Source organism: Chenopodium album, chromosome 17 (assembly GCF_948465745.1).
Source record: "Chenopodium album chromosome 17, dcCheAlbu1.1, whole genome shotgun sequence".
NCBI lineage: Eukaryota > Viridiplantae > Streptophyta > Magnoliopsida > Caryophyllales > Amaranthaceae > Chenopodium > Chenopodium album.
Genome location: NC_137850.1, coordinates 50,480,422 through 50,499,375, shown reverse-complemented (window position 1 = coordinate 50,499,375; position 18,954 = coordinate 50,480,422). Strand labels below are relative to the sequence as shown.

The following is an 18,954-nucleotide window of genomic DNA, read 5'->3' as shown; positions in this document are numbered from 1 at the left end:
GTAGCATATGCGAATAATGCAATAATTAACTTTAGAATGAAGGAGACTTGAATACTTAATGGAGTAAACAATTAATAGGTCGGAAAAATTGTCAGGAATAATCCGACCTTTGGCTCATCTGCCCAAAATAATCCCACCTTTCAATTATTTTTTAATAATCCGACCTTTAATGTCAATCTGCTTTAAATGGTCCCAACCGGTCATTTGACTTGCTATAGCAAGTTACATGACACGTGTCGACATTTAATTGGTGGAAAAAATAAAAATAAAATAAAAAAGTTATTAATTAATTACCCCAACAACCCAACCACCTTCCACGGCCACGCAGCTCGTCCCAGCCCCACCAGCCCGACCCCCAAGCGTCGCGCTAAACACCCACTCCTTCCCCCAGAACCGCCGACTCCCCGCCCTCCCCTCCCCTTACCCTGAAACCACTAACCACCCTCGGAAACCCCTTCCCCCCGTCCCGATCCCAGTCCCCCTTCCCTGCCCCGTCCAAATTCCGGCCCTTCCTCCCTTTGTCGGTCCCGATTCCAACCCCCTTTCCCAATTTCGACACCCTCTCCTTCACCCGTCGCAATTCCGGCCTCTCTCTCCTTCCTTCGCCCCGATTTCGACCTCCCTCCCCTTTCCCATTTCGATTCCAACCTCACTCACCGTCCCCACGTCAACAATTTCGGCTACCCGGTTAGCGGCAGCTTGTCTCCGTCTACATTTTCGGCCTTTTGTTATCTGCAGCCTCAAGTATTAGGGTTGGGGTTGTGTTAGCGGTGGCCAGGGCTGCGGGTTTTAATTTTTATTTACAAAATACAATTATTTTTTAATTTTAAATGTTAGATGAATCATGTAATAACACATGTATTTTAAACCCACAAAAATATTTTTTCACCTATTTAATAGGTTACTGGTCACCTAAGACCATTTTGAGCGGATTTGATATAAAGGTCGGATTATTAAAAAATAACCAAAAGATGGGATTATTTTAAGCGGATGAGGCAAATGTCGGATTATATCCGGCAATTTTTCCTAATAATTTTGATTCAAAAATTAGAAAATTCATTCCCTTATCTCAAATAAAATAAAAATTAAAAAAACACTGGTTAGAATTTGTGATCATCATCAACATTTCCCAATTTCTCATTAAATATACAATCTTTCCATTTTGTAATTTTTACTTGCTCAATTTTCCCTAATTTTTCAAGCCCTAATTTCAGTTTTCCTGTTTCTAACAAGAATAACGATGAATTGGAGAAGAAGAAGACAGAAGCTGCTGAACTGCAGAAACTTTAGGTATTGATTAATTTAACTCATCAAAAAATTCTCACAATTTCAATTTGCTTGCTTATATTAGAAGATTGATTAATTCAATTGCAATTGTTAGAAATAGACTAAACTAAACTGCATTTTGCTTTCCTTTGTGCATTTGATTAATAATATTCATGGTTGTTGATTGAGCATTTGAGATGGTTGTTATGGCTAAGGTTATTGGATGCAAAATCAGGAGAAAGGTTGCTGATTTAGAGAAAAAGAGGAAGACAAGAAATTTGAAGAAAACTGAGGTTTTCGTGGAAGTTCCAGAGTCCAGGTCGTTTCTCGACACAGCTACCATGCCAATGATGCTTACTGCTGTTGGGGTTGCACTTTTTGCCAAACTCCTAATGATGGTAATTCTTTGTTTTCCTCTTGGCAAGCTTAACTATTTTTCTTCTAATAGTAATGCACCAATGGCCTTCGTTTTATGATGTCATGAGAAGATTGGGAATGCTTTTTAAATTAGTTTTTCTGCACAATCTAATTTCGAAGCATTAGTAACTGACTCTCTGACTCATCAATCCTCATTACTCTCAAACTCCAAATAGCCATAAAATATAGGCTAAGGGCCTGTTCATATTTACTTAATTTCAGTTCAGTTCAGCTCCAATCAGTTCAGTTCAGTTCAGTTCCAATCAGTTCAGTTCAGTTTAGTTCAGCTCTTAATTTCCCTCTCACATAAAGTATTCATTTCAGCTCAATTCAGTTCAGTTCAGTTCCAATCAGTTCAGTTCAGTTCAGTTCAGCTCCAATCAGTTCAGTTCAGTTCAGCTCAGTTCAGTAAATATGAACAGGCCCTAAGATAGATCCATTAGGGAATCCAACATTTATATTCTGCAGAAACTAAAAAATCATGTTAGATAGCCTACAAACAAATCAAGTTTAGAGGATTGTATCCAAAATTCATGCTAGATCTTTATTATTATTCTGCTCATAGACATAAGCCACCCAATAGTATCTTTCTCCTTTTCGTTAATTGTTGTAACCGGCAATTATACAAATGTCTAAAATTGCTGCCACTGAGATGCTAGATTCTAAAATAGCTTCTGCATACAGGCCATACCCCACATTCAAGTAGGTCAAATCCTTCCTTAAACTCCATGTTTCCTAAATCTTTGCTCTGGAATTTAAAAAATAATAATAATAGGATGTCCTCATATACAGCTACAAACCATACACAAATAGATAAATTAGTTTGTGCCATGTGAGCCCATGCAATCTTAACCTGAAATTCTCTGCTCTTTCATTGGTATTGCTTGATATGCTTCCAAATGCAAAGCTTTGAACTTTTGCTTGTTACTATGAAGCACTAATTCTTTTAGCTCATCTTTTACTTGAATTACGTAAAGTTTGAACCATAACAATTTCCTTGCTCTTTGTTTGAATAAGAGTAAATGGGGAGAGGAGGAAATTTGAGAAGTAGGGAGGAAAATAGATTCTGTTGTTTGGTTAAGGGGTTTGGGGAAGAAAAGGGAGGGATCCGTTATTCCTCTTTCTTCGATAAACACTATCCTGTCAAAATCAGAGGGATTTGGAGGGATAATGGAGTTGTTACACGGGTGGAAGAAAGTGCCAAACATAATTCGAGATGATGTTTAAGACTAGATTCCTCAGTTAAAGATCGGAACTACTTTCACTCTTAGCTCATAAAATTAGGGAGAGAAAAACATTACATAATAGCGGTCTCATTAAAATAGGAACCGAGGAAGTGTTGTAAGTATTTGGAAAAGAATGAAGAAATAAGTGTTGCAAATAGTCAATAACGGAGGGAGTATATTATAAGGTCTGAAATTTCATTCTAGATTTTGTACATTTCCTCTTGACAAATTGGTCGAACAACTTGAACAGACAATATAATTTCCTAACAGCAACCTAGCTAAAATCTATGATTTCTACAAGTAGCAATTTTTTGGTATATTTTATAGCCTTGATCATTTTTCAACAGACTATAGCATCTAGTGTGATAATGGAGGCGTAGACATGCAGTAAGCTAGGCTTTTTATCTTTTGCATACAACTAATCATTGCTGATATTTTACCCCATATTACCTAGAGGTGTCAAAATTATACCCGATCCAAAATCTCAATCAAAATTCTGCGTTTATCCGAAAATACAACGCATTGATCGTAGGAAAAATGATTTGGCACGAAACATCCGAAACTAACTTATATCAAACTCAAAGTTTTCCAATCCTATGACCCGAGCACACAGATTTAACTGTAATAACAGGCTCAAAAGCATAAGATTGAAGGTTTTAGTTGTAACAATAAGCATAGTACTTATATAGTAATAATTATTTAGGAAGTTGTACAATAAATTAAAAAAAAGGAAGAACACATGATGCTAGAAACAGGGTGATGCAAAAGCAAGAGGAGAGAGAATATCGGCGGGAATTGTGTGATTATAACGGAGGACCCAGAACTAATTTAACTGTATGCAGTTGGCCTCCCTTTTTATTTTATTTTTAAATTTGCTAGCTGGGTCCTAGTCACACTTGCTCCCTCCTAGTGTTATTAATGCACATTATCCAAGATATAATTATAATTTTAGCATATGGTTTTGGTATAATTAAGTATAGTACGAAGTGTTAATTTTTACTAATCCACTTGATAAAATTAATTGGGTAAATTTTGCACTTTTGAAGGATTGTTTTTTACTCAAACATGCATGCATCATTAGCATTTGTACATACAATTATCAATTATGTCCACTATAATGATGGTTATTTACACAATTGTTAAACACTTTAAGCTATATAAACCATGCCACTTGGTTAGTTTTAATTATCTTACTCACCTTTTTATAATCCTAAAACTAAGTTTAAGAATCTTCAATTTTATTCCGCTCTATAATTTTACCTCTTTTTAGGGGAAATAAGTTAAGATTGATTGTGTTCGCGTTAAACAATTATTAGTCATACTTAATTAAAAAATAAAAATTGTCTCAAAATAAAAAATTAAAAATTAAAAATTAAAAATAAAGTCCGATAATTTCAAACAAATCTTGTTAACTTCTTATAAAGAGAGGTCCCGGTGATCAAAGTGCACCTCTATATGTACTTCGTACCTCATTTGCTTCAAAAATTTGAATTAGATTATACTAGTACACATTATAGATCAATCATATCGGAACCAATACTCCAAATTTCTAGTATTTGACTTGTGGATCTAATCCCACGCATATCATATTTTTTCTACCAAATTATAAAATCTTGATTAAGATAAATGGTAGGAATTTATACACATAATCACATTATGCAACGGTAGTTGGTTATAAAAAATTAAAATACCATGTGAAAGACATCCCTTCTGTTAGCCACAATATTTTGGATTTTTGGTGACATGAATTCAAATTGATTTTTTTTTTTTTTTTTTTTTTTTTTGGTCAATTATATGATTACTTATTTAATAGTGATAAAGTCATGGTATTTATAGATTCACATTAGTGATTTTCTATTTTGAATTTTTTGTATAGGAAGTGCAGTGACATAGGACTATATGAGTAGATGAGACACGGTCTTATATTTACAGTACAAGTTTTGCTTTTTTTAAAGGTAATTATGTTGATAAACTAGTACGAGTATTAATATCCATAGTGTTGAAATTTGTGAATAACGAGTGTACCTACTTAAACTATGTTAGTTATTTAAATAATGAAATGAGTAAAATTTATATTTTAATGACATAGACAGAAGTAGTAATTGTCGTGATTGTTCTCTAAATTAATTATTGTGGTCGTTTCCTTGTTAGCAAAGCGCCTTATTTGAAGGGTTGTAACTTATAAAATTGCAACGGTGGTTGGTCAAACCTATATACCTTTTTCCTCCAATTCCAAAGTAAATTACTAAATTATAAATAACCAAATGAAGTGTTTTGTTAAACTAATAAAGTAACGTAGTAATAAGCTTGATTAAAGTAATAATTTCAACTTAGACATCAATTGGAGTACTAGGAATCTTAGTTGTCTTACTGAAAATTCCAAATGATGCAAACTTTCTTTGTTGTAAAAAAAACAACAATTATATACAATTATATATATATATATATATATATATATATATATATATATATATATATATAAAATTCTATGTGGACTACACTTTAGCTAGGGCTCTTCCCAATAACTTTATAACATGAAATTTTTTATTTTATTTATTTATTTATTACTTGTATATAGGAGATAATTAAAAAATTGCTGTTAAATTTATTCAAATAAAAAAAAAATGCTGTTAAAAATTTAAGAAGTTACAGCAAATGAGCACATAGTTAAAGTTTTTTTTTTTAATCAATAATTTACAAACTATAACTAAAACAGAAGATGTTGACGTCACTATTACCCACGTGTCGCTCTCATAATAAAAATTTCCCGCCTAAATGCAATGATGATGTCATCTCTTTTTTTATTTTATTTTTTTTGGTACAACTATCATATTTAACATTTTTGAAATTAAAATATTATAAGGTTCTACATTACAACTAAAACCTATCAATTTATCGTAGGAAATTGAAACAATTTAAAATAGCGCACTAATAAATGACATCATACATTGAACTATGAATTAGACGATGTTGAACAGTACTATATCATAATTTTGATGAAAATGAAAAATTTTAAAATTACAAAGTGTATGTAATTCTTATTTATATTCATGTATAATAGCAATTTATTTTTAAAATATACAAATTATAAATATATTTTATATAAATCGTGCATCGCACGAGTTCTAACCTAGTAAGTAAATAAATACATAATTAAAGGTAGATGAGTGTTGTTTCAAAAAAAAAAAAAAAAAAAAGAAGGTAGATGAGTGTATTCAGGTGCTTTGACTCTTCTATGAATATAATATAATCTGTGGGCTGGACATTGGAAATGGTGATGCACACTGGAAAACCTAAATTTAAAGCTGGCTAGTGTAGATTATCTGACACATTTAATTACTAATTACAGTATATAACTCAAAATCATACTTCAAGTTAACAATATTACAGACACATTAAAGAATGATCAGATGGTACTGTATGGCAAAATTGCGCGTTATGGTCATACATGATATATTTACGGCTCTTAAACATGCATAGATTTTAAATCTGATGACTTATAAAACATCCTACTTCGTACCAAGTAAAATTAAGAGTCACTATAAGAGCATTAAGGAAAGATGTAAAGGCATCAAAGAACATCACCCGCGTCAAGCTTGAAGCAATGGAATTGGAGTTATGCTCGAGTATGTTTAAAGTTTAAATGTTTTACAAAGTTCATAATCATTGAAGATACCATATACCTTATTTTATTAGTGATTTTCTTTTTCCCATGATCAATTAGAAAATTCTAAAAGCATATATTCTCCGATGATTTATTTCACACTATCAAATCCGTACAATAATCAAACTTGAACTATTCCTTAACCTTCTAGAGAAAGGTATGCATATGAACATAGATAAAGCACAAGCACAATTATACTTGTAATAATTAACTAAACTTGTAATAATGATCATAATTTCCTAAAGATTTTATTGTCAAATTGATCTTAAAAGGCATCATTTGAATAGATTATATTACACTAAGTCCGTAGGCTACACCTTGTGAAAGAATGAATTAGTTCATACTTCTTTGATATATTGTGCTCCATACTTTTACGTTGGCCTTTCTCTTTATTCCAAACAAAGCATTATTATTTAAGCAAGGCAGACAACCAACTCTACGCGGAAACCATAAACCCCTTATTTCCTTAAACTTGTTGTTTTTCCACTATTCTAAGTATGTTGTAAATAAAGAGAGTTGTTCAAAGGGGTGGGGCGGGCAGATCGATTCGAGCCAAGATTTTTATCAAGTCGAGTTTAGTAGGCTTTTTTTCCCTAACTCTAGGTCGGGGTTTGGGCCAAAGAGAAAATTAGCTTGATTGAAAATGTCAAAATCGGGTTATTTCAAGCCAATTAGAGTCAAGCCTTTGTATTGAGACAAAGCACGACAAGGCTTTTGGGAATAGGCCTTTGTTTTAATCATCTTTGATTGAGCGTTCAAGTAATAATCGGATTTTTTCCTCCCATAATCATATTAACAATTTTCAAACTTTTTTTTCTAGTAAAGAGAGAGTCATATAGATAACAAATAATTTAATATGATCACAGATACGTTGCATAAGACTTTTTGACATCCGATCCATATCTTATTTAAAGAGAGTAATGTGGAAGTGAGATAGCACACCCACTAAGAAACATCCATACATTGAGACATGGGGTATTGGGGTCAATAATTTGAAGCATAATAACCAACCAAATGTGGGTAGGACATCCTTTTCCTTTGATAGTATAATATACAAGTATAGTTTTGATGTCACAACGTCCCATTTAGAAGTGAGGGCACATGATACAACTTAAGTATGGATTATTAGCAACATTTTTATTTATTTTTTTTTAACTAGATGAGATACTTAGTATATTGCTTGTTTCTTGAAATTAGAGGTTAGCCCACCATGTCCACCACCTTAATTATTCATGTTTACATAATTTAATAAAATTAATTACACCCTACTTATTTTTCCTTTTTCTCTCTTTAAGTCTAAGTCCTTATTTTCAATTTCTAGTCAATATTCAATACAATCGCTCTCTTATCCGCTTTCAACCTCAACTATCACTGCCTAATTTCTTGACCCTACATTCGAATTATTTATCTTACCCTTATTTTCCAAGATCTATAAAGTTATGAGCAGATATTTCAATAATATAAATTAGTACGACTTTTATGTTTTATTTTGTGTTATTATACTTCGTATCTTTTTACGTAGTACATACATTCTTTGATATTAAACACAATATCAATTGTTGTATATACTTTGAATTAAGTGGTGATTTCTTAGTCGTAAGGTTTTTTTGTACTCGTATAACAAATTTTAAATTCCTAAATTATTTGAATTTTTTTTTTTCCAAATAAAAATAAACCATTTATGTCCATATTATATACATAGATGAATCTAAGCTTTCTAGTTAGGGTCTGTTCCAATTTACTAAAAACAACTGAACTGAACTAAACTGATTGGGGCTGAACTGAACTGATTGGGGCTTAACTGAACTAAATAGAGCTGAAATGAATTGTTTATGAGAGAAGGAAATTAGAAACTGAATTGAAATTAAGTGAACTGAAATTAAGTTGAAAAAAAACAGACCCTGACATAAATAGTACCAAACATATCATCTTAAAATAGAAAGAGATCAAATAAATTGTTGTCAAGTATATCGTATTGCCATGAACATCCTCCATTATCAATTTATCATACACTCATCGGTAGGGCTGTATACTGGTCCAAAACCGAACCGGACCGGACCTGAGTGGACCGGGACCTAAATAATTGATTTTTAAGGACCGGAGACCGAACCTGAATCAACAGGTCCGGTTCCAGTCTAGACTTGAAAAATCAGGTCCGGTCCGGGTTTGGTCATAAATAGACCTGATTATTGATTTTTTTCGAATAAAAAAAAAATGTCGGACCTATTTATAAACCTGTTATTTAGACTTATCAAATTGAAAAAGTAGCTTTATCGGTTTTAGGTGCGGACCTGAAAATTTCGGGGTTTACCCGGACCGGACGTGAAACCCGAAATCATGGAATTTTTTGGACCGGACTTGAATTCACCGGTCCTGTTCCGGTCTGGTCCAAACAGGTCTAGTTCAGGTCGGTTTTTAGATCCAGGCCAGTTTTTGTACACCCCTACTCATCAGTCATAATCGAGTGTCATACTCGATCAAATTTCTTCAAAAAAATAAGCTAAACATGCACTATATGTCTATTGGTAATTTGGTGTAATAAATGAGACATTAAATTCCATCATTGCTGAGACTGAAAAATTGATAAATTTGATAGTGCAAGGACATAAAAAAGGGAAAAATAGCAGCCAAAGGTTATACTGAATCCTTTTTATACTTCGTACGAGATACACAAAATTATTAAATTAGGACTAACATCTATCTAAAAATGCATCATTCAAGTTATCTTTAAACAAAGTACCGATTAAAATCTAAAATTATACTCCCTAAAAATGAAAATATTAGCTTGCGCGTAATTTTGTCATATATTTATAAATTAATACTCTGTAGCAAATTAGGAATGATTTATTTGTACCCGTAAGATAACATATATCATTATTCTAAGATAAAATGGTTAAAAGAAAAGAAGAAGAGAAAAAAAAAATAAAAAACAGTAGAGTTGGAAGTGTATTTTTGTTTCAAAGTCAAATTCATCCCATCATACAAAAGTCAAAATTATTAAGTAAAATAATTTATTACAACTGTCGTAGTTAATCTGTATCACTTGATGTTAACACAGTGCAACACTAACAAAAGAAATATTTTAGCACTAAATAATTATGAAGAATCAATCACTCATCCCTCGTATTAGTATAATCCCTCTTATAAAATATACATAGTATTTGGGAATTTAATTATTATCACATTGTAATATTCCAAAGGATGATCATTTTGATTGCACAAGGTTAGCCATGTCTTACCTTCACTCTATAGTCTATATACACAAGTTTATTAAGGAATAATGTTAGACTTTGTATGTGTTTATTTTAGAATGGAAAGGAGTTTTTTATTTAAGTAAATTATACGTAGTATTTCGTACTACTCAGTTTTTTATGTTATTTTTTTCTCATAAAAGTAATCAATTAAAATTTAAAATAAAAAAATCGACAATGAAAATCCTAAATAAAAAGCGAAGATTATTACATTCGCATTGAATTTTCAAAGACTAGAGGGTAAGAAATTTTTAAACTCATTTTTAGAGGTGGAATTCGCTGGCATCAAGCCTCTTATATGTATTTAAACATAATAGTGTGTTCTATTCACCTGATTTACTTATTTAAACTAATCTTATCCTGTCTAAATTTATCTAAACTTATCAACCCTTTTCATAACTCACTATAATTTACATTTCAAAGAACTTGTATAATCTTTATTAACTATCATAAGACCTTATCTGAACTTGAATAAACACAAATTTCCTTGATTTCATCTTATTATGACTTACTTCATATCTAATTTTATTATGAAAAAAGTGTAAATATAATAGATCCTTTCTCATCTGCAACCTCCGCGAGTATTCTAATCATTTCATCTAAAGTCATTCAGAATCACCTTATTCACTTACTTCGAATCTAAATATATTATGCAAATAAAAAACATAAATAGAATAGATTCTTTCCCATTTTCAACCTCTGCGAGTATTCGAATCATTTCATCTACAATTATTCAGAATCACTCTATTCAATAATTACTCGTACCAAATACCGAAATACGTTAACCCCCATACTCCATATCTTATTAATAATAATCCGTTTTACGAGTAACTTAAAGTCAAAATAAAATGAATAGAACAAAGCCGAACTCTAGCCAGCCTCAGCCACTAGACCAACTGAGCAAGCAGTCCTTACAGAATACGAGTGAGTAAAAACCCACAATAAACCTAAAGAAAAAGGGAAATCCAACTGTACTCCCTCGCCGCACAACATATATTAAAACAAACCCTCTCTCTCTTTCTTGAGTTTCTTCACTCTCTCTCTTTCTCTCTCCACTTTTCCAATCAATTCACAACCATGCTTCCTTTCCCTTAACCCCCCTTTTCCCCATTTTTTCTCTCCTCAAAAACCACCCCTAAATCCTCTCTCTCCTCCTTCAAACCCCCAAAAATGGAGAATTTTCCTTCCTATTCCTACCCAGATTCCGGCGATTCTTCTCCTCGTTCTCGTGAAATCGACTTCGAGAATCCTCCGCCGTCATGGGAGGAGCAGCAACAGCAGCAGCAGCCGCCGCAATCTTCACTCAACCACAAGGTCAAATTCATGGTTAGTTATGGCGGCAGAATTCAACCTCGTTCTCATGATAATCTCCTCGCTTACGTCGGCGGTGAAACCAAAATTCTCGCCGTCGATCGATCGATTAAATTCGCGTCGTTGTATTCTAAGCTTTCGTCGACTCTCGCGTCGGATTCAGCAGTGAACGACGCCGTTTCTGGTGGTTTCATCTTCAAATACCAGCTTCCTGGTGAAGAACTCGACGCTTTGATTTCCGTCACAAACGACGACGATTTGGAGAATATGATGCATGAATACGATCGACTTTATCGCGGTTCAACTAAGCCGGCTCGATTAAGGATTTTCCTCTTTCCGATTCATAAATCTGGTTCGTTTGGATCTACTTCGTCGGATCCTGGTAAGATCGACCGTGAATCCGACCGGTTCGTCGAGGCTTTGAATTCCGGTCCATCGCCGCCTCCTACGGCGGCCGTCAACAGTAATATGGATTTCTTATTCGGTTTAGATAAAGGCCCAGCGCAAATTCCGGCGCCGGTTCAAGCTCCGGTTCAGATTCCGGTACCAGTTCAACAACGGCATGAACCGGATCCTCAAATTGAAGCGCGGATTCAGGAGATGAACAGGATGCAGATCTCGGTTCAGGAGATGAATCGGCAGAAAAGCGAGGAAGTAAACTATGCTACAACTGCTCCGGTGAATATTCCGGCATCTGTTCAAATTCCGGCGGGTTACTGGCAACCTCCGCCGCTTCCTCAACCGGTCAACGTTGAACAACCACCGCAACAGCAACAACCGATGCCACCTCAGCACCACCAACAACAACAATTCCATCACCAACAACAGCAGCAACAACACCAACAACACCAGCAGTTTCATCCTCAACAACAGCAACAGCAACATCCACAACAACACCAGCAACAGCAACAACAGCCGGTATACATGGTTCACGCGCCGCCACCAGGAAATGTATACCACGCGCCGATGATGCGACCGGTAACCGGACAACCAAACCAAGGGTACTACCAGATGCAAAGAGTGCCATCAGATCAGGTTTACCGGGAGCAGCAGGTGTACAACATGGGGTCAGGGAAGATGGGAGGAGGGTATTCAGAAGGGATGGGGTTACCGGCTAGACCGGTAGCAGGTATGGGGGCGGAAAATCAGGGGTATACGCAAGTGGCGTACGATAACGGAAGTGGGAGACAGGTGTACTATGCTGCGCCGCCGGGAAGTGCGGGAGTCGTAACGACGCCGTTTCAGGGAGTTCCGGTAAATGGGAGTGGTGAAATGAGACCGGTAACTGCTGCTCCACCGGGTTTAACCAGTGTTCCTGCTGAGGGTAATAAGGGAATTCAGAAAGTTGTGTCTAATTCTAATGTGTGATTTTTAGTTTCATTTTTTATTTTTCAAGAAAATAATTATTATTATTATGATGAAAAAAAATATGGGAGATATTACTCCAATAGATTATCATGTATTATTATTATTATTATTATTATTTTTTTTTTATTTTTTTGGTGTTTTTTATTTTATTTTTGTTTAAGTAATAATGTGACATTTGATACTCTATATTAGCAGTAATTATTGTTGATTACTTCTTTTTATTACTCTTTATTCATTTTAGGCATTTTATGGAATATATGACCAAATGTTTTTTTACTACTGCTGTGTTGTGTTTATTGACTGTAATTTTTGAGTATTTATTTTAGTGATTGTGAAACTTGTGGTATCTTTTCTGAAGGAAATTGAATGTTCAAATTAAAGGGACGAGCTTTCAACATTATGATGTTTGTTTCTGTTCCAAAAATAATCTAGACATTCATTAATTCGTTAAAAAATGGATCTTGTAAACTTTTGACAAAGAATTTATATAATTATATAAGAAATTAATAAACATTATGCAGTATCTTGTTACATTTCTCTTTTTGACGTGTTTGAAAATATTCTTATGTTCGAAGGTTAAATTGAAGGCATAAACAAAAACGGACTAAGGGCCTGTTCTCTTCATTTCAGTTCATCTCTAATCAGTTTAGCTTAATTTAATAAATCAGAACATGCCCCAATTTAAGAGATTTTGGAATCCTGTTGTAAACTTGGATATGATCAATTTTGGAGATCTTCAGAAACTATTGTCGAAAAACTGGTGAGAAATATCTTAGGATCATAAATGGTTGTTTGGAGACATAGAACTATAGAAGTTTATACCTATTATTTGGCCACATAAAAATTAATGCGTGATCTGTGCACTGGGTGCACCATGCGCATGGTGTATCCGGTTAAATAAAAAAAAAATGGAAAAACATTCTTTTGTTTGAAAAAGAACATTCAGGTGTTTAAAAAAGAACATTTTTTATTTTTGACAAATAACATGCATTACTAAAGAACATGAAAACGTTACAAAAAGAACGTGATAAAAACTTTATTAAAATTTCATGAAAAATTACACATTAACGAAAAATCTTTACCAAAGATAATATTTCCCCAAAAATAGTTTTTTCTCTCCAAAAATTCAACTTTCTATAATAATTTTAGTTTTTTCTTTTTTAAATTATATTCAACTAAAAATAATTTAAGATTTCATTTTCAAATTTAATTTCAAAATTCAAAATAACTTATGTTAAAATAACACAAGCTATAATGTAAAGAATATATAATTCATACCCAAAGAATACACTGATCAAACTCAAAGAACACACGATAGTAATAATAATAATAAAAAAAAAATTAAATATGATATATGATATAAAAAAAAAAAAAAATTGTCATGTGCGTCATTCTTTACCTCAAAGAACATACGAGTCAAATTTAAAGAACATGCTTTGTATCATTGAAACCCAAACAACATGTTTAATCAACATAACATATGAATAAAAGAACATATTATCAAACATATATATATATATATATATATATATATATATATATATATATATATATATATATATATATATATATATATAGGTATGTTCTTTGTCAAACACGGTATGTTTTTTGTCAAACAATAGTATGTTATTTCAGCCTTTCAGGTGCACCATGCGCATGATGGTGCACCCTGATGTACTATCCCATTTTCACATAAAGATCCATAGCGGGAGGGATGTTTTTACCACCTAAATCGATACTCGTAATTAAAATTTAAAAGCAGCAATTGATTTGAAGTCTTCCAACCACCTAAGTGGCCTTTCTAGACCTCGTGGAATTTAAGGGGAATCACTCCAAATTGATTTTAGGAACCAACGTTGAATACTCATGGAATGGTAGGGAATGAATCCTTAGTTCATAGAAGGTTGATCAAACTTTGTATTCACTAATCAGTTAGATAAATGCACCAAGCTGACCTATAATTAATGGCCAAAATTGTGTTAGAAACTTAATAAATTGATGTTTACTTGGTTAGGTGGTAAAACAATGGTTCTACCACCTAAGTTACCTCTTGGGGCCTTGTAGATTTCAAGGGAACCACCTTGATTGCTATCCTTTGCGAGTTTGAAAAAGTTGATTTTTTTTTTACAAAATATGAAGGTTATAATATACAGACTACATAGTACGATTTTGTTTTAATTTTAAAAATTTTGAGCCCTGAGGTTGAAAAGTCAAGAAATGGTGAGGGGTCGATAAAGGTCATTTGCTACCATAAACACTCATTAATTGACCTAGGGTCATCTATTAATAGGTCTCTAGAGTCCAAACAATGGTTTTGGTTTAAAGACATGTATATTTCAAAATTTGTTAAGATAGTTTCAATTCCAAATAGACATCTCGACACCATATCTTGATATACACTAGTTTGATTAAGCTTTTTTTTTTCTTCTTATTGACATAGCCAAACAAGTTAGACGAACCTTGTTTGTTTATTTATTAATTTATTAACACAGACAAACCTTGTTAATTATCATTAAGATCAAAGCAAAGAATCTAAAGGTTATCACTCAAGCAATTGTTCAAATATATATTGTTGGAATGGTGATGAAGTAATATGATATAAAATCAACAAGTAAGGAGTGATTTATATAATTATGTGAAGGAGTGTGGTAAAGAAATAATTGTTTTATAGAGGGGTTGGTTACATGTAATTGTCAAAATAGATATGAGTCATATACTCATATGACCTTGTTAGTCTAGAACCGTAGAGATTTCAATATATAAGAAAGAGACTTTTCTACTTTTCATATGGTGATTTCTATTGTGATGGAATGTTCAAGGACAAAATAATTGTGGTTTTTTTTTTCTTAAGATCACATTGTATTCACTATATATGCCTTAATTTATTATTTGAATTACATAGCATTAATCAAAAATAGGTCTTTGATAGAAAATGTAAATATTAGTCACGGATAATACTGAGTAATAATTTACTCCAATTATTAGCACTTTACCTAATTAGTTGAAAATTTGTTTTTTATTTTATTTTATTTATTTTTACCAATCAATAGTACATTATTAATACTATTAGTTGTTGGTGCATTTAGTTATTTGTCAACATTTATTTAGCTCTCTACTTTTTTTTTTTTTTTGATAAATTTAGCTCTCTACTATTAAAAGAGTTGAACTTAAATTTATTTCTTAATTATGAATTTTCAAATTCACATAAAATCAAATTCAGTGAAAGAAAAATCCTTTTAATTTAAGATTAAATCATGAGCATCCTTTTAATATGTTTTTCCAATTGACTCCACAACCGAAGAAGTGTAGACAAAACCAATGAGGTAACAAAATAATGACATCGTACAAGATATTTTCCCTCAAAGAAATTCAACAACAAAATAAGTAAACTTGGTAATGGAAAGTGGGCCATGTTTGAGGCTTAGAAGAAGGCGTGTTACCAATGAATGAAGTAGAAGATGGGTTTGGTGTTGACTCATTCATCCTACAGTTACTCCATTTTGCTTGTTTAGTGGAGCAGTATGTTATGTTACAACAATTTGGTGTAACATGAAATCCAAAAACAAAGGAACGTTGTGAACTTTTGGAGTGGATTTTGGCTTTAGAAATTACAACTATTCTCTAACTTTTGGGAGTTGTCTCATTGTAGGAAGAGAGAGAATAAGGGGCCGTTTGGTTCACTCGGGGTAAACGGAATAGAATGAACAAAGGGAATGGAAGAGAATGAAATGAAAATACCTGATATTCTCTATGTTGTTTGTTTTAAAAACAAAGGGAAACAATCCCATCAGCCCACCACCACACAACCACCCCACAACCACCTAATTCATTCACTTTCCACCTTTTCTAGCCACCATCCGTCCACCAAACCACCAGCCGCACCTTCGTCGCCCTTTGTCGGCCCCCGCGCGGCTTCCCCTTCCCAAAAAATCAGCCTCGAAAAACCCTAGAAACATCCATCCCCCGAAAAACATCCTTCATTCTCCGAAAAATCCGCCGTCCGACCCTCTTCCACCGTCGAAACCCTAGGTGCTAGGGTTTCGAGGGTGGGGGAGGGCTGGCCGTGTAACACCCCAATAATTCTCCCTTTTTCCAAACCACTTAATTTAAATAAAATAGTGGAGAACCATTGGCATGTTACCGCCACGTGTTAAAACGTTAAGGCTTTATCAAAGTATTGCAGCGGAAATCCAACTTAAATCTTAAAATAATATAATTTAGAAAACCAATAAGTCAAAGCTTACAAATTGGAACCATAAAGACCCTTATTAAACCAAACTAATATTTAAAATCCCAAAACATAATTGAAATAGTAAAACATAGATAAGTTCAACACAAAGAACGAATACTCTCAATCACACCAATCCCTTGACAATGCGTATGTCAAATCCCCGAACCTCACATCATCAAGCTAACCTGTGCAATACTGCTCCCCAATAATACATGTGTAATAATTGGATCATCACAGGGTCATTGAAAGGCGAAGGCCATGACCAAAAGAAAACACACACAAAAGCACGCAATCAGCAAAGCTGAGTACATACAAGCTACAACGTACAAAACCTAACATGCTCAATTAAAGTAAATAAACATACAAAACGAATTCATTGATCAAGACTCCACACTTAAACAATTCAATTGACTCAACATACTTAGTAACCAGTTCCAAACACTTGACTCTTTATATTTAGTTTGATTAATTTAATTTGGAGTAAGCAATAGACGAGGTTGTCCAACCCACCAAATCATTTTGGTCCCAAATGACCATTTAAAATAAAAGTTTAGCGCAATGCAAGAATGGGCGCGACTCCATTCTCACAAAGTTAGTCTAGGATCCCATCTAACTTTCATTATAAAATAAAAATGTAAATACCAAAAGAGAAGAGGACATGTTGATCAAACAGGCCTCGAAAAGCCACGGGCTATCACCGTGTACCCTAACCCATAATTGTCAATACTCTAGAAGTGCACACTTTCCAGAGTTTTATTGCTCATCCTTGTTTCACTTTACGTGATTACAATTTTGATCAATTGCCGACTCATTCAAGTAGACCATACATAACAATCATACATCAATTCACTTTTAATCTTATTTAGGACAATGGTGATCACATCACAAATTGACCTTTAATTCCTTTAAACTTCCAAATTATCCAAAATTGTTGAACATAGTCAACCCACCTAACCATTTCGGCTTAATCCACTTTTACTCAACATACTAACAAGTCATGCTTGATTAATAAATAATATAATAATAACCTTGTGGAATAATTAATAAATTCATTCCACTTAAACCATTCAACTCCAATCCTTCAATAATCCAAATGTAGTTAAAAAAACCAATCCAATAAAAATATGCTTGTATCAATATTCCATACAAACAATTAATCCAATATAATTCAACATGCTTGCATCCATAATTCCATACAAACATAATCAATTCACCAAAACATGTCTCATAAACATAAGCACATGAATTAATTAAATGTATAACCAAACAATTTACATCCAAGTGTTCTCTAAACATGAAACTAAGTTCTTTCTTTTTGATACCTAAACATGATACTACTTACAACGAAGTTGACATGTACGTACCTCATATAAACAATCTTTTGTGCCACTTTTAATCACTTAAAAGTCTCCTAGGGAATAATCACTTCCTAGAAAACAACCAATAACAATAAATTAATACTCAACCAAATTTCCAGCAACTTAAATTTACTTTAGACTACTTAAAAAAAACCTGAAAATTATTTTAAAACCCCTAATTAAACTCCTTTTTAATGGGTAATCACACCCTTTCATTAAAATCACAATTATACTACTTTAAATAAAATTCTAGCATTTTAAACTAATCAAAAACCCTTTAAAACTCAAGGATAAAATTTGAAGCATAAAAAAACTTCGTTAAAAATCAAAAACTGCCCGAAAATCATATTTAGAGGCTGAATTTGGCCACTAGAGGGTGATGCTCACTACCAAAGGTAGTGAGTCTTTCTTAAAACATTGTTTCCACATGGAAAACACTACTTTTTTTTTTTTATCAAAATCGGATGAGTTCAGAACCTAATCGGGATTAAAACGGGATTAATATTAACGAATGGAAATCTAAGAATTAAAACACGAATTTACGTGTTCAAAATATTCTGGAATTAAGTTAAACTAATCAGTATTTATAATCACCAAAATTTCAAACATCATTACTATAAAAGCCCTAAATCAATTGTTCGTAAAAACCCTAAAATCGTGATTTTCAATAATTAAAAACCCTAGGTTATAAAATTTACAAAATCTGAAAATTATGACATTTATAAAATCTAAAATTATAAAGTTTAATCATCAAAATACAATTTGATACTAATTAAATTAATGTCAAACAATAAAATCAAAACCCATAAATCAATAATTATAATTACACAAATTAATAAAACAAAGGAGAAAATAAGACTAA

At 32.8% G+C, this 18,954-nt stretch overlaps 1 protein-coding gene across 1 annotated transcript; it reads left to right on the top strand.

Annotated features, from left to right (window-relative positions):
• The first annotated feature begins 10,808 nt into the window (after positions 1–10,808).
• LOC145590128 (uncharacterized) lies at positions 10,809–12,781 on the top strand. Its single transcript, XM_081646873.1, has one exon. It carries the CDS (start codon positions 10,995–10,997, stop codon positions 12,501–12,503), a length of 1,509 nt encoding a protein of 502 aa, XP_081502999.1. The 5' UTR covers positions 10,809–10,994; the 3' UTR covers positions 12,504–12,781.
• The last annotated feature ends 6,173 nt before the right edge of the window (positions 12,782–18,954 follow it).